The sequence below is a fragment of the Rhea pennata genome, chromosome 2 (assembly GCF_028389875.1).
Source record: "Rhea pennata isolate bPtePen1 chromosome 2, bPtePen1.pri, whole genome shotgun sequence".
Taxonomy (NCBI): domain Eukaryota; kingdom Metazoa; phylum Chordata; class Aves; order Rheiformes; family Rheidae; genus Rhea; species Rhea pennata.
In genome coordinates, this window is record NC_084664.1 from 90645014 (window position 1) to 90662271 (window position 17258).

A 17258-nucleotide genomic window follows, 5' to 3' on the forward strand; every position below is an offset into this window, starting at 1 on the left:
CTTTCTTTTATGAACTTGTCGTAGCACGTATCGGTGCAGTCAGCAGCATCCTTTGATTTGTGAAGTTGGTCACTTACATGCATTGATTTTATTTCACATTTTTAAAGCCTGATGTTGAAGCCTAGGAACTTGAATTAAACCACAAACATCATTCTTCAAACTAAAGAATGTGATTGTCTAGTAAGACAAAACTTCAGTTTTCTCAAACCTGCTCTCGATGCTGCAGAATTCCTGGTGTCATCTCAGCTCACACACGTTGTGGGCTCAGATCTTCCAATCAGTGGCAAGTTCATGTGCCATGAGACTGTCTGCATAGTTTGCCTGGGTGTTTCTCACACTAGTAAGAAAGAAAGATTAGACCAATTTGTTGTTGCATGAGGCCTTAGCAAGTGGAAGTTGACTGCTTACTGAGTTCTCTCTCAGATGACGCTGACACTTTTATGGCTAGCAACATTTTGGTTAGGTTTTGAATACTGAGTATTGCCCAGATTTTTGAGTTGCTTCTAATTCTGCTGGTTTGCTTTTTCTGTCTACTTGGAAGGAAAAGGAAAACAGGATGGAGATAATCTTAAAATAGTTGTTCTTACGTAATATCAAGCTTGCTATTAATGTGAAACTTGTTGAAAATAAATAGTTTCTGGCTCTGTGAATTTGTGATATCAGATGTTAGCGTCACTTGGCCAAACATGATTTTGTCAGTAATTTAGGACTGAATATAGCAAGCCTTGTATCTTGAATTAGTATAACTTCTATTTCTAGAAATGTTGCTTTCTTGTAGCAACATGATCTGTCAGGTCCTCCAGAATGAAAGGGCAAGAATGTTAACTATTACGATGCAAATACAATGGCAGAATTAAGAACTGCTGCTGGATTTCTGTTAAGCAGGTTCTCAGTCCTCACGTTTACTTATGTACTGTGTTTTCATTTGTGTACAGTAAGTGCTGGCAGCTGCTTTGTGAAATATGGATGGGAATTTTTTTGCAGAAAAGCAGAGATCAGATGCAGTTTGTATCGTGTAAAGCTCAAAGAGTCCGTTGAAAAAGCAGACTAAATTCAATTTGGCATTGCTAAGATATTATCTCACTTACAAGGTGAACAGTGTGCTGATACTTAGTGCTTCATGTTCTTGGTGTAAGCACTGAGTTTTCACTTGCATCTTAGTTTTACATTTATAGATGCCAAGGAGGAATTGGCCAGCCATGTAATAGGCAGCTTTTGTTTACATGTTTAAGCAAGAAGTGTATTTAGGAAAAGCTTTCTTGTCATTCCTGCCCAAGGCATTAAATAGGTTTGTCACTCAACATTGCTTATATATGCAGTGCAAAATTGCCTTGCAGTGAATAGGTAGGTCATCAGCTTGTCTTTTTAAATTCCTTAACCAAAAGGCTGTAGCAGTAGAGTATGAACTTTACCTAGGCAAGTCTAAAAACCAAATTCAAAACCTCTGTCCTCTGGTTCAACTTTTTGTATCGAGTAGGTCGCTGAGAAATTCAAGTACAATGTGAATGGTCTAGTTGTAGAGGATTGCATATTTGGGGAGGGGGCAAAAAAAAGGTATGCTTGCGTTGTGTATAAGAATACATTTTAAACTGCCTCCAATTAGGCAAAAGGAGCACTAGCGGCCTCCTGCTAGATGCATCAGATTATACAGCTTCTCTTCAAGTGTTTGTTTTGTGCTATCAGATATGTTTGCTTCTGTGATGCTAGTTTTTCCTTTTCTTCTTTTATCTGTTGTGGGCAAACAGAAGTGCACATACATACAGGGGACTTAACACTGTGTGTATCTTCTCTATGCTGAATTTTAACTTTCCTTAGACAGCTCTGATATTCTTGAAGCAGATGAGTTCCTGGGGCACCATTTAGGCAAATTTCCTATTGCCTGGTTTATAGCCTAAAGCAGAACTAGTTTTGCCCCTCAGTATACTGATAATGGATTGTAGCTACTTGAGCTTTGGGGTGATAGTGATAAAATGCCAACTATTTTAAATTTCTGAGCCATTTATGTGAGGTTGGAGGGAAGTAAATACTTATTTTTGAAGGTAAGTGGGCTAGACTGGGTGGATTGGAGTTTCTTAATATCAAGTATCATTGATCCATAACCAGAATACTAGTCCCATAGCTCTGTAGCAAAGGATAGCCCCTTTAACATGCCTTTTAGGTCCTGAACTCCCCATGGCAAGGGAGCAAACCTTAAAAGTTAGAAATAGAAGGTGGGGGGGGGGGGAGAAAAAAGCACTTTGTTTTGCACAGGCAACGAATCCAGTGCAGATGAGCCACACATCAGTAGTTTGCCTCTGTATGGAAGCACTTCTCCCTGTGGGTGGATGGGTGAGCTACTGCAGAATTTATAAAGGAATCTGTTTGTTTATTGGAAATGATAATGTATTGTAACTAGAACCATTTCTGAGCTGAAAAAGTATTACATTTATGTAATCCTATTAATAAAGTTTTGCCTTTCCTTGTAGGAGGTTGTCAGGTACTCTTTTATATGTGGTGTTACTCTGAACTGGACTCAACACTCAGGTCAGGATAATAAATACATTGTATAACACTGCTTATATCTATACGCTAACCTAAAAGTTGTCTAATATCTGCCTTCCTGTTGACAACACCAAAGTAGGTTTGTTTGTTTTTTGGTTTTGTTTTTTTTTTTTTTTTTTTTTTTTTGTTAAATCTTGAAGTAACATAGTTCAGTAAACCAGGTAAGAGAGCAGAAACAAATTCTTACTGCAGTTTGCAGTAAGAGTTTTCATATGCTGGCTTTTCCTTGATTTAATTGACTGTCCACAAATATTCACCAGCTGTTATGCTTGGAAAGCCAAGTGTGGTGGATTCACAAGTTTTGTGTTTTGTTTTATGGCACATTGAGTACCTGAGTGTTTGCAAGTGTGATGACTGCTTTGTAGGAATCAAAGAAGTTGGTATTTAACATAACCCAAGATACCACTGTAAATTAAGGACAGGTTATGCTGCCTCAGTTTCTGAACTGGAAAAGAAAAATTCATGTCTGAGTGTGTGTGAAGTTCATGGTACTATGAGATGCAGGTCGTCTTATGTAAGGAAAAATACAGTGTTAAAGCCATGCAAGTGTATCTGGACATATGGCTTTCACCTTATAATGTTTTTGCATTGTACAGTTTGGTGTTAGCAGTACCCTCTCTTTTATTAAGTAGGTCGATACACGCCTGTAGAATATTAAGTGGAGGAGGCAGTGATTCCTGAACCACTTTTGTGGTTACTTAGCACAATTGCCTAAATAAAGCAAATAAACTATCTAGTGAATGCTCACAGTAGCTTCCAGTGTCTTGGAAAGCCCTAAGTAGAGAGGTCTGACAGGGAAAACACTTCAAACAAGTGCTAGAATTTAACATAGAGCTTCTGAACACCAAACTTGCATCTTGTCCCTTAAGCCATTTCAGGCTCTGTAAAATGCAGGGCTAGGGCAAAGGGCTCTCCCTCATGACCACTTATCCATACAGGGTGCCAGTTACAGCGAGATGGATACTTTGGTCCCAAGGCAAACTCTGGGGAACTCTTTTTGCTTGCAGGATTATCAGACTCCCAGCGATGTATGTCTGATGAGTTTTAAGAAAAGTATGAACTATTATAGTCTACATAAATGATTTAAACTGCCCTTTGTGTGCTGTGAAAATCATAGAAGTGTATAATGCATCCTAAAAAACTATTCTAAGAAACTGATATGCAGCAGAACTCTACCCTGCTTAAACTTTTCCTTAGATGCAGCAATCTAGGCGAACAGAGATAATGAAGTACAGTCTGCTGGGTCTGCTGCATCCTAAAAAATGAAGTGCTGAGATAGCTGCCAAAGTTGAAATACTCCTCAGCAGCTCTGAGCATCTTTCATCATCCTTCCTGGATCAGTTACCAAGACCAAGGGCTTCCTTCCCTCACTGAAGGTAGGTTTGCCAGCTTAGTGTACCAGTGGGCAAGTATCACCTACAGTGACTTCCTGAAAAAGCACTATGGTTGGTGATGAATTTCTGCCTCTTTAAGCTGAAAATGCTAACCTTAATCTCTAGCAGACCAGGCAAGCGGTTATTTCTCTGTTTATTATGCTGAGAGGACAAACTAATTCAACAAGTATAGTAGGATAAAATGACAGCTGTTTAGATGATGATGATGAAAGAAAATGAGATGGAAATTGACCATGAATGAGTTGAAAATGAGAAGATTATTTCTAAGAGTTCAAAGCTGTCTTAATAAAAATAAAAACATCGCCTAAAATCCATTTTAAATCTTAATTTATTATGTAGACAATTACACAAGTATCCATATCCTGAAAGCAGGGACAGGTATCCTGTGGTCCACAAAGCCTTTCCCGTGTGGTAAGTTGTTTAATTCAACATAAAAGATTTGCACGTGAAATGACTGACAGCATACAATATGTCAAAAGTAGACTGCTCCCTTACTTTAGAACAAAGGGATTATAGTAAGGATAACCAAAATCTTAAGCATAAAGAATGCTTGGATGCTGAAGAGTGTTATTTCAGTGCTTAAGCTGGCTGATGAAAGAATTCTGTGCAAATCCAACGGACTGAACCCTATGTGGTTGCTGTCAGTTTTATCAATTCAATATTGAATAAGGTAATAAACAACAGAATCCAATGCTTTCGTGTAAATTATTTATTAACTGACACATTTTTCAATCAGTTTTAATACTCAGAAATTGCTGAACTATCACAAATATCTTACCATAAATGAAGTTTAAGAATTCAAGTATATCCTTTGTTAAAGAATCACAGCTTTTGCTATAGATACAACTTAAGATTATTCTGTGCTGATGCAGACCTTATCTAAACAAGGAAACTGCCAGAATCCAATCTAGACAAAGATATTTTTAAAGTTTACCTTAGTTTAAATTTAACTATGGTTTGTGCTTGTTATCAGGCATAGTAACAGATATTTTGTGGTGGAGAAAGGTAAACATTTACTCACTGATTTTAAAATCTTGGTGTCTCTTCTGAGAATAGCACTGTTAAATGCACCAATGCATCAGATCAATAGTTTTGCCACAAATGAAGAGGAAAGGCTAAAGAACTTATCCTCTACCTACATGTATATTAAGACTGTACTTTCATACAACAGTTAATGAGGTAACATCAAAGTGTGTGCAATTTAAGTTGTAGATACTTCACCAGGCTACACAAGTGCCTGCATCACTGCATTGTGGTACCCATGCAAGTTACAACTTTGTCTACTTATTCTTTCCAGTAAGAAATAAACAAGTAGTAACAGCTAAAGCTGCCAAACAACATCATTTCCCCCAAATCAGGCACCTTGTGTGCTCAGTAGTGCGAGTTTAAAAGTTGGCTAGAGGAAAATTTCTTGTTGCTAGTATAGAAATAGGCCATCTTTTTTTGATCCTGACAACAAGCACATATGCCGCAGCTAACACCATTAAGTCCTTGCTATCTTAAATCCACAGTTGTAGTGCACTAAGAATTTCTGAAAGACAGTCAGTGTCCTTTACCTGCCCTTCATTTAGCATAATGCACAGACATTTTACTGACAAAGGTCTGAATCGTTGAACCAACATAACCATTAAAAAAACGTAGAAATAGTGAGTAGCAGTCACTGCTACCTTATGTGCGCTTTAAAAAAACCCCATAAAACGCTACTTTGGCTTGCTTCCCCACTTTGCCAAGTTGCATCTTATGGCACCTTTTTGCCTAGCTACTTTTTTTTTTTTTTTTTTGCCGCCTTAAAATAGCCTATTTCATAGGGTACATTCATTAGTGTGCAGGCTCTTCTGCCTTTTATTTATTTTTAATAATTAATTAGTAAAGCATCACCAGATAGAAGTTAACCAACACAGGAAATAAATAAGATGTCTTACCTTTCTCCCCTGTAATGCTGGTTTATGTACCAAATTAACACTGCACATTTTTTTAAAAAAGTGCTTCTTCTTACTGCTACTGAAATAATGTTTAAACATCATTGTTTATTTCACATTAAGGAAACTGCATTGTCTTTTAAAGACAATAGTTAAAATAATGACATGATATGTTAAAAAAAACCCAAAACAAGAAAAACCTCACTGCTAATCATGTATGTTTAATCTCGATTAGCCCACAAAACAGACAATTTTAAAGGTTTTTAAACCTTCCCTCCCTAATGGACATTTGGCTGTATGACAATGAATCCAATTTAAGGCACAAAGCCCTGAAAAAAAGAGCCATCTGCTTATGTTCTTTGGAAGTAGAGAGTAACATTCCTCAGACATGGAGCAACATTTACATCAATGACTCTCTCTCTTCCCGAGAACAGTCACATTCATTTCACAGAAGGGAATTTAAGTATATCATTATGTCACCACTCGGGACTTATCAGAGAGCCCTTATGTCTCCTTGCAGTTCTGCAAGTTATTCCTGCAAATAAACATTGCACCCTCCTCCAACTGCCTACTAAGGCAGCATCTCTGTATTCTGCACTGCTGTTCTCCTTGGCCTCCTGGGGCTCACATACATACCAGCCGAGGCCCTATTTGAGTCTGAACTTCCAAGCTGTTAAGAGCTCTCTGCCAAGGACAAGCCCAAAGCTGAACACCTCCGCAGTTGGCATCAATGTGCACTGACAGAGCTGTGTTTGTCTGCAAGGATGTTTAGCTGTAGCTAACATCCATCCAAGCAATTCCCCACCTTTCATGAGCATCAGCTTCTCCCACAAATTAACAAAATAAAAACAAAACTACTGCTTCTAAAAAAGGGTTATAAAACTGCATTAGAAAATGTCATTATTTGCACAAAACTCTAAAAGTAGACTACCCTCCCCACCATCTCCCCGTGTTCTACACAAACATTAGAGCAGAAAAAGGTGGTCTATTTCTTCCTTTACATGACTTATGATGATCTATTTTCATTATGCACAAGTCTCCAAGTCCTTCCCACTTATACAGGGGTAATCTACAAATACTAGACGTGTATTCTTCCCTGCTCCTTACATGACATAATAGACACAGTGATCATTTTACTGAAAACTTGAATGTATAAACACAGAGCGTGTAATAATATATGGCAGCACGGAATATAGTAAACATCTCTGCACATATTCACACAACAGGATTACTGATTTTTACAGAAGGTAAAAGGTGCATTCATACACACTCCTGGCTCTACAAGCTTATTAAAATTACAGCAGTATTTTCCAAGCTTTTGGGGATTGTGCTTTTTGAAAAATTTTATAAGCCTCCAAAGCAGACATATTTTATTTCTAGGTATTCGTCAATGCCATATTTTGAACCCTCTCGTCCTAAGCCAGACTGTTTTACTCCACCGAAAGGACTCTCCACTGAGGAGATTATGCCTTCATTGACACCAACCATTCCAACTTCCAGCTGCTCTGCAACTCTCCAGATCTGAGCTGGATCTTGAGAGTAGAAATATCCTGTCATGCAGACACAGACATACAGGAGTTAAAATAAAGTCAGAAGGAACAACTGCAGAAGACTGAGGAAAATCTACTTATTGAAATTATGTCTGTCACTTCATTAAAAATTCTCCTCCTCTTAAATGAAGCTCTAAAGTTCGTAAAAACACAGAAATACATTCATCTGTCTGAGAAGCATACCTGCTAAACCCACATTGGCTGCATTTGCAATAGCAATAGCTTCTTCCTCAGTCTCAAACCTGTTGATATATAGAAAAAAAAATAGAAATGAGGTTTACAGTTCAAATGCCATCTTGTTGACTTACTACTGAGATGCAGCTTTATCAGAAATATAATGAGCATTTCTTCCCCAAAGCGTATTTTCAACATCTGATTTAATTTTTGTTTTGAAGCAATAGATCTGCTACCACTTCTATTAATTTTAACCGCAGTTAGGTAGTTAGGATTGTCTTCACCCTCCTTAGATACTGTAAGTTAGTAGAATATTTACCTGTCATGGGTTAGCCCACCAATTTCCCCGCCTACATGAGCACGCTCAACTATGAGAGATGATAACATGTTCCTCTAGTTGGAACCCATTACAGTCAGCTGCTGTGGATGGAGGTGGAGATTGTTTTAAGGAGCTAGAGAGTTAACTCATCCTTGGTCAGAAAGACTTATGACTAGCAAGTCACATGACAAATTACTGGGTCCTGCCTCACACTTCATTTCAAAAAGGATGAAACGGAGAGGGGTTTTGCTGCTATCCTCCCTTGCATAACTGCTAACGCGGCTTAAAGGAATCATTTTTGAAAAGCTGCAATGATACTAAAATTAGCTCAAAAGAGAAAAACTAACCAGATATCCAACGTAAGTTTTCATGTGTGCACCCCAGTCCTACTACAAGACCACTGTGATCTTACAGAAGTATCTTTCAGCAAATACTGATTAAAATATTTTTTACCTAAAATAATCTTTAACTGGTCTTCTATTGCTATTTTTTAATCTAGAAAATGAATAATCTTACTTGATAACTGGTGCTAAAGGACCAAATGTCTCTTCTTGGGTGCAAAGCATTTTTGTTGTAACGTTACTAAGTAACGTTGGCTCAAAGAAGTTCTTCCCCAAGCTGTGTCGTTTCCCTCCAGTCACAATGGATGCTCCTTGAGAAACTGCATCACTAATGTGTCTCTCTACCTGAGGTATGCAAAATAAAAACTCAAAGCTAATTTTTAAGAATGTACAGTAGTAATTTTGCACTGAAGAAACACAACTCCCCAGTATTAAATAGACAATTTTCAAGAGAAGACTTTGTAGAAGACTATTTGTAATGTTATTTAAAATTTCTCTTGAATTTTAATTTCTCTCACTTGGACATTATTTCAGAGGAATAAATTATGAGTATGGCCCCAGTCACCTAGAGATGAAAGATGCAACTTTTCAAGTGGAATGTAAGGAGTATATCTAACACGTAAAAAAAGTCCTCTGCAGGACTGAGAAGTACACCTGACATCCATGATCAAGGACTGTGAAAACAGAGGTACATGACTGTCATTTAAAGAATCACAGAATGGTTGAGGTTGGAAAGGACCTCTGGAGATCATCTGGTCCAACCTCCCTGCTCAGCAGGGTCACCTACAGCTTGTTAGACAGGGTCGCGTCCAGGCAGGCCTTGAATATCTCCAGAAAAGGAGACACCACAACCTCTCGGCAACCTGTTCCACTGTCACTCTCACAGGGAAGAAGTTCTTCCTTATATTGAGGTGGAACTTCCTGTGTTTCAGTCTGTGCCCATACAAATGGGTAACAGAAGTAAACCTTCAAGGTGGCACTAGTAAGAACATTTTCCACCCATGTGCTAATAAGAACAGAAAACATGCAAAGCCAATGGCTCTGAGAACCTCTGTTTCTACAGTTCATCCAAAGACAAGCAAGTAGTGAGAAAACTAAAGTAGTAATCTCTACCTAGAATTCTATTTTTTGAAATAACTGAAAAGCACTTAAGTGACTATATACAGTTCTCGTGTGTGTGTGTATGTAGGCATTTATGATACAAACACAGCATACTTTTTTGATGCCTAAAGGGAAGGCATTTTCTTACCTATACTTGAAACAAATCAAAATATTGAATCACTTATCTCCCAAATAACTCTAGATATTTACACATTCCAGTGTTTTATAAACTGAAGGAATCTGACAGTATTCATGTAGAATAGGAATGAAACCAGGCCTGCATATAAGCAAGCCATAATATATTAGAAAGTATGAACCACATAATTTAATAATCTTTAACCTTAGGAAGGGTGAAAGGAAATATTATAGAAAATGTGACTTATTGCAGTTCCAAAAAAAAAATAGGTTTCCTGGAGTCACAAGTCATCTATTACCTAAACCACACATGGGTTTCAAGGGATTTCCAACATCCAGAGCTCTGGTATTTCTAACCTCAATGCATTATTCTACTTAGCTTTTTCCAGCCAGGTGCACTTTTCTTCAAATAAGTTCTTATTCAAAGTACCTCTGGATTGCAGAATCACAACACAACTCTGACAGCGTATCCAGTTTCAGTAAATAGTCCTCTTTAGAATAGCCAAGAGATAATTAGGAAGAATCAATTGCTCCTGGCAGAACAATCCCTTTTTCCCTAATGCATGTAGGGGACTGATACTTTAAAAGTGCCACATCTGTTCCAGTATGTATAAACATGGGCTCGGAGGACAGGACAGGCTTCCAGAAAACCAGCCGCACTGTGAGTACATTCTAACAAAACAAGTGTGAAAAAGCTAAATATAAATACAAAGTTACTTTACGGATCATGAAAAGGAAATCAAGCCATCAAAAATGAAATCTTTTATTTGTACCTTCTCCACTGCTTTTTCATTAATCAGTGGCCCCTGGGTAGTTTTTGCATCAAATCCATTTCCAACGCGTAGCTCGCTCTCTATGGCTTTAGCAAATTTCTCCACAAATTTGTCATGGATCCCCTTTTGCACCAGGAAACGGTTTGTGCAAACACAGGTCTGAAAATAAACATGAAAATGTAAAACAAATAGTATTTATACTGTATTTCATCTATTCATGAATTAATTCTGGCTTTCATGATGTACATGATTTACTACAGTCATCTGTCCCCTGCCTCTTCTCCATCAACCTAACCTGTTAACAAGTTTTGCCACTTCTTTCATTGCTCCACTTGCTTCAGAAATCCAGCTTCAACAAGTTGTCAATATGTGTGTGAAATAGCTCATACTGCTTGCTAATGAAAGTTGCTCATACTGGAAAAAGGTTTTCTGAGCTCTTTGGACTCTCATATTTGAATCAATGGCTGTCCAAAAGAAGAAAAAGAAGTACCCTCTAATTAGAAACCACAGAATGCTGCCCTGACCGATAGAACTTCAAGTCACACTGAAGGAGGTGGTGAAGGGTCTTTTTTTTTCTGAACTGCTTCATTAACTGAGTCTGAGTTTTCTTCCTGGAATTTGTTTGCATGTATTTTCAGTGACCTAGTAACATACTCAATTGTGCTACCCATTTAATCTGACCATATCCTATCTTACTACAATCTCTCAAATGTAACATTGCCTCGTCTATCCAACTACATTACCTGTGACATTCTAGAGCTCCTTATTCTTCCATGCAACATCCTGCGCAAGAAATGCCTTGTATGTTTGATGTTGTCCAGTGTGTATCTGACTACAGTCCTGTCCACTTTCCAGTCTATTATCTTTCCTTTCTTCCTAAGACTAGTCTTATGTTTTCTTTTCGTGTTATTCAAGTACTACTAGAAGACATTTTCTGAACCAATGACCTTCTAATCTCCCCCCAAACTTGATTTTTCTCCAAAGTTGGAGTTCTTCAACTTGCAATCACGGAGACATGGTGGGATAGCTCACATGATTGGAATGCTGCCATGGATGGATGTGTGCTTTTTAGGAGAGACAGGCCAGGGAGGCAAGGTGGTGGAGTTGCTCTTTATATGAGAAAGCAACTGGAATGCATTGAGCTCTGCCTAGGGGTGGAAGAGGAGGAGGCAGTTGAGAGCTTATGGGTAAAGATCAAAGGACAGGCCAACATGGGGGACACTGTTGTGGGTGTCTTCTACAGGCCACCTGACCAGGAAGAGAAAGTTGATGAGGCCTTCTATAGACAGCTGAAGGTAGCCTCATGATCACAGGCCCTGGTTCTCATGGGGGACTCCGACCACCCTGACAGCTGCTGGAGGGACTACACAGCAAGGCACAAACAGTCCAGGAGGCTCCTGCAATGCATTGATAATAACTTGTTGTCAAAAATGGTGGAGGAGCCTACGAGGAAGGGTGTCTGTTGGTAAGGACAAAGTCCAGCAGGAGGGGGACTGGTTAGAGATGTGAAGGTTGGGGGCTGATCTCCAGAGGCCCCTACCAACCTTACTGATTGTATGATTCTATGATTAACATTCACGGCTCCTAGATGCAATTCTCCTAAGGCTGGAACAGTCTTCATACAGCCCTGCACAGCTGACTGTTCTGAAAAGCTGTGCTATTAAATTTCTTTTTTTAAAAATAAAATACATTTGAGGCAAAATATCACATGTATTTACATGTGAAACTTGACTACTTTTTTAAAACTCCTTGCTGTGGAAAATCTAGGTAGGTGTGTCTCCAGGCATTTCAATCACCTTAATTCTGCTGAGTGCTTTCAGAGCACAAGAATGACTGGGATCAAACATACAGTCTCACAGATAGAACATTTATCATTAGACTGGAAGTCACTATTTTAAGAAATTGCTAAATCCTGAGAAATGAAGCAAAAAAATGTCTTTTCCCAGCTCCAACTCTCCAAGAAATGAATTCAATGCTCATTATGTAACCCATTTGACAAAATGCCCCATCTCTTCTCACACTCTTTGGAGGGATCCTAGTGAACATTTTCCTTCTCATTGCTAGTGTTAACAACTGAGTGCCATACCTTTGTAAAAGTGCACAGGATTTTGCAATATCGTTATTCAGACTTGCTGTCTGATAACAGGCTTAAATGCAGAGAGATGCAAGTGCAGCACCTCTCCTTTCACAATGAAGTGTTTATGCTTCCCTTTTTCTAAAAAAATAACTAAATGCAGAGAGATGCAAGTGCAGCACCTCTCCTTTCACAATGAAGTGTTTATGCTTCCCTTTTTCTAAAAAAATAACTTATTTATAGCTTAAAAATACCTTATTTAAAGCTTAAACCCTATGTACAATTTTTCACTTTCTAAATGCTTGGAAAAAAAAAGGTTACTCTTACCTGCCCTGAGTTTCTATATTTAGAAGCAAGGGCTCCGGCAACTGCACGGTCCACATTGGCACTATTGAACACTATGAAAGGAGCATGTCCTCCAAGCTCCATGGAAACTCGCTTCACAGTGCCAGCTGCATGTTTCAACAGTATCTGTAGGTAACAGAGGAGACAGAAATCTGTATCTCTCCCAGATGTAAACTATGGAACCACAGAACTTACAGATGGAAGGAATGAAAAATAACTCTTGTGGTCAAATTAATCTGTATCTTCTAATGCTAGACCATGTTTTCTCACATTACAAATATAGGCAATAATTTCCTTCATTAAAATCTTGGGATGAAATTAAGCCAAGAAAAGGTTAAGAAAAGGACTTCCATCAACTTCAGATTAGGCTTCTACCTACCGATACTGTCACTCGCATTTATGTGTTCACTTCTTTTTTGATAACAGAAGTCTTGATAAATCTTGTGAAATTTTCCCAAGATCTGACAGAACGCGGGGCTAAGATCTGCCTTGATCTCAAACTTGTTCTTCATTCCTCCTATGGCCATTCCATAGGATTCTACCACCTCTAGCCACATTCTGCAGTATTACTGATTTCATTAGGGATGCTGAAGAAAAGGACTGCTTATTGACCAAGACTGATAGGAGACAATCAAAGCAATGGCCTCACTTCTCTAACACTTTCTCTCAACTACAGAAGCTGTTCCCAAATAGTACACTTGGGATTCATTTTCAGTATTCCTATTAGTATGCTCTGACCACGTAATATGGAACAAGAGTATCTTGTACAGCACTGGCCAGGTTACAATTTGATAAAAGGCAATTACCCAGCAGCACATGGGCAAACTTCTAAAACGTACTGATACTAAAGAAAAGAGACAGATCTCAAGAAATACATGCTTATTTGGACAAACTGTGTCCAGCCAGAAAAGAGCAACACTGCTGTATACATAAATACACGTTTTCCCCCTACCTTTCCAATATAATCACAGTAAAAATCTTCAAAGATATTCTGTGCATTCATGTACCTTTCCTGTCGCAGTGGAGCCAGTGAAAGATATTTTGGCTACCAAAGGATCAGTGCACAAAACTTCCCCTACAGCTGGTGTCTGCTCTCTGGAACAAGGAACAACATTATACACTCCCGCTGGAATTCCAGCCTGGTTTGCAAGCTGCAATGACAGACACACAGAATTTGCTTTATCAGTAAGTTTTGTAAGAGGAACAGGTAAAGGAAGAATGGGTAATGTTTGTTTAGCTCTTTAAAGAAACCAGTCTGTTTGTCAGTGGAAACTCAGGCTGCACAGCACAACTAATAACAGATGACACAGTGTCAGAGAGCGGCAACACTCTTGTTCAAGTTGGCTGTCATTCAAAGTAACCGACAAAAAGATAAACAGGTGTTTTGTGGGCAGTTAAACGGTTAGATTCACTTTGAGGCTTTTGACCATATTCCAGGCAACTCTCAAGGATTAGTAATAAACTAAAACCTCTGGATCAACTGAGCCAACTTGTCCTTTCTTAATGTACAAGCTTGGCTGCAGCTATCTTCAAAGCCCACCTGACTTCCCATTTGTGGATTCTTATTTTCAGCTTCAGTCCACTTCTAATGTAAAGCTTAGCAAAAAAGCTTACCTCTCCAAGAGCTAAGGCTGATAATGGTGTGTCCTCTGCAGGTTTAACTACTACCGTACAGCCAGCTGCCAGAGCTGCACCAACCTTCCGGGTAATCATAGCACTGGGGAAATTCCACTAGGATGAGAGAAAAGTACAATAAAACTTGGGAAAACCTCACCTCTGTTTCCACACAAATAGCTAACACTTTCTCCAGTTACATGATAATTTAAACAGACTTGCACAATGTGCTTCATTCTGATCATTACAAGGAACTACTGCCAATCCAGGAAGAAGCGAGTACAAGGCAGAAACTAAACTTTCTGTAGCAAGATGAGCCATAAGGCCCCATGCTGCGGTCTGACTCCGAAATGTTCATGTGATTTGAAAATTCAGCTATGCTTACTGGGGTTATAATAGCTGCCACTCCTACTGGCTGTTTCAGTGCCAGGATTCTTCTGTCTTTTGCAGATGCTGGAATGACATCACCATAAACTCGGCGAGCTTCTTCTGCAAACCATTCCAGAAATGAGGCTGAATAAAGAACTTCACCCTGTGCTTCCTTCAGAGGTTTTCCCTTTGATTAAATCAGATTGAAGACACACTTTAAGTTGGCAGACTGAAGCAACAAAAACAAGTTTAAGTCACTTCAGAGTTTTTGATCTGAAGTGCTTTATAATCCACGTATGCTGCAATTCCCAACAAGGATAGTATTTCATAAGTAATAGCTACACAGTTTCACTATATGTTCATTTTACAGTCAACAATTTGCCTGCTGTGGCTGGATTTATACCTACATTAGACAGGGACCAAATAATAAAAGTGGAATGCATTTATTTACAAACTCTGCAGCTAGCTAGTATTACCATTTTGAAGGCAGGAAATAGGGCAAAATATGCCCTTATGTTAGAGATATTGGGGGAGGGGGGGTCTGGTCCAGTGGACTGAATGACTATTAGCAGTTGGAACACAACAGAGGAGTTCCTGGAACATTTTCCAGAACACCTTCAACCTAAAGGAGACCAGTCTGTGAATTCCAGACTGCTCTGTGATGCAAACCAAAGTGAGCTAAGTGAGCACAACTGGGATACCTGTTTTAATATTCTACTTTGATCCAAACAAAAACACTGGTATAGACATAACCCACTAGACATAAACATTAGGAATTTTAGTGAGACCACTGAGGCCAGACTAAAGATCCTGTATGTTAGGACAGGAGTTTAAAGGAACATCCATGACAAACAGTATTACAATTACAGCAATGATTACTTGTCAGATAGTTTCTTTTTCCTTAAAAGGCTGGAACAGGTAAACTGCAATAAGAAGGAGCCTTCAAGAAAGGCAACCCTGATCCTATTAAAGTTTGTGCATTTTCATTATCTTTATTGGAAATCTAGACATAAGTGCTGATCCTTTCTAGCTCTCTGATTAGTAACTTTGCTTTGCCAAGTATGATTCGGCATAAACTACCAAAATCTAACCATTAAACTCAAGCAATATAAAAAGAAAAATCTGTTATTCCAATCTTTATTTCACACACTAAAGGACAAACACAGTACTTCATCAGTTTCCTCTTGTATATGCATACAATTTTTCTGTAATTTTTTCCAAGTCAATGAAACTCTAATAAAACACAAACATTTATGTCATTAAGACCACAGTTTAGGCTTACATGCACTTCTGTACATTACAAAGCACAAGGAAGGTCTAATATCAGCTGGGTTTCTAGGTACTACTGACATAAAAAGAATGGACCCTACACACACAAGAAATAGTGATGTTTGAAACATTATGGATTGAGCTAATAGTTAGAAGCGAATGTGCAATGCCTGCACTAAAGCTTTTTTAAAGTGATTTTAAAAAAATGCAGTGTCGAACTGGTGAAATGTATGCTAAGTATTTTGATAGTTTTCAGTTTTATTTTAATGTTAGTCCATTATGTTTCTAAAAAAATAAATGTTACCATTGCAAACTACCAATTTTCATAGACCTGGAGCCAAGAGATGCTAAGTAAATGCCTGGATTACCTGGGCACATTACTGGCTTTAGGAAGGTTTAGAAATATTTTTTCACTTAACGCAATGATCAGAATTGCTCCACTGACAATTGCACAGGCAGGTGTTTCTTCTGAAACCACTTACGACCATAGCTGAACAGCAATATAAATGGAGTCAGGGCTTAGTTATGGGCTCACAGCTGTGGAAGGCAATGGGGCACTCTGCTGCTCCTCCAAAGCAGCCCCACGGTCTGTGTGTTTTTCACATACTCACGTTCTCCGCTGTTATTATCTTAGCCAGGTCATCTTTACTCTCAATCATCAAGTCGTACCATTTGCGCAGCAGCGCGCTCCTCTCCTGGAAAGAGAGGCAGGTAACGAGTCGAGCTCGCCCTAGGCTCACGGCACCTGCCCTGGGGCCCTGCCCGCGGCCAGCGCCACGGGACAGGGCGGCCTCCCCCCCGCCGCGCCGCGCCCCTGCCGCCCGCCGCGCCGAGCGCGCCTGCCCCAGCCCGCCCGGCCCCAACGGCCCTAACGGCCCCAACGGCCGCTCGCCGCCCCGCACCCGGGAGCGCGCGGCACGCGGCCGCCATCTTCCCCGGCCTCTCACCTTGGCGGGGAGGCGGCTCCAGGCGGCGCCGGCCCCGTGAGCGGCCCGCACGGCCGCCCGCGCCTCGGCCACGCCGCAGTCGGCCACCTGCCCTAACTCGGCGCCGCTGGCCGGGTCCCGCACGGGGAAGGCGGCGGCCGCCTCCACCCAGCGGCCGTCCACCAGGCCGCCCCGGCGCAGCAAGGCAGCGGGCAGCGCCGAGCTGCCGCGCCGCGCCGCCGCCAGCACCGGGGGCGGCAGGAACGGGAGGCGGCGGGCGGCGGACCGGCAGGGCACCAGAGTCGCCATAGCCGCGCTGCGGCGGGAGGCGGCGGCGGCCGCCTCAGCCTGCCTGCCCGCGCCGCGCCGCGCCGCCCCGGGGGCGGAGCTGGCGGCGGGGCCCAGTGGCCCCGC

General features: G+C 40.3%; 1 protein-coding gene across 1 annotated transcript; it reads right to left on the reverse strand.

Annotated features, from left to right (window-relative positions):
• Nucleotides 1-4629: 4629 nt before the first annotated feature.
• On the reverse strand, nucleotides 4630-17193 carry ALDH5A1 (aldehyde dehydrogenase 5 family member A1). Its single transcript, XM_062569905.1, has 10 exons — nucleotides 16866-17193; nucleotides 16530-16613; nucleotides 14666-14836; nucleotides 14281-14397; nucleotides 13674-13817; nucleotides 12649-12792; nucleotides 10248-10406; nucleotides 8414-8583; nucleotides 7588-7646; nucleotides 4630-7404 (listed from the first exon to the last, which is right to left on the reverse strand). Exons 1-10 carry the CDS (start codon nucleotides 17151-17153, stop codon nucleotides 7199-7201), a joined length of 1542 nt encoding a protein of 513 aa, XP_062425889.1. The 5' UTR covers nucleotides 17154-17193; the 3' UTR covers nucleotides 4630-7198.
• Nucleotides 17194-17258: the final 65 nt, after the last annotated feature.

Excerpts from the sequence above, each read along its gene's own strand:
- ALDH5A1 (XM_062569905.1), bottom strand. The coding sequence starts at position 17,153 with ATGGCGACTCTGGTGCCCTGCCGGTCCGCCGCCCGCCGCCTCCCGTTC. Across the intron at positions 10,407-12,648 it reads AATATAGAAACTCAGGGCAG|ACCTGTGTTTGCACAAACCG; the intron begins GTAAGAGTAACC and ends GTTTATTTTCAG. Across the intron at positions 7,405-7,587 it reads AGCCAATGTGGGTTTAGCAG|GATATTTCTACTCTCAAGAT; the intron begins GTATGCTTCTCA and ends TCTGCATGACAG.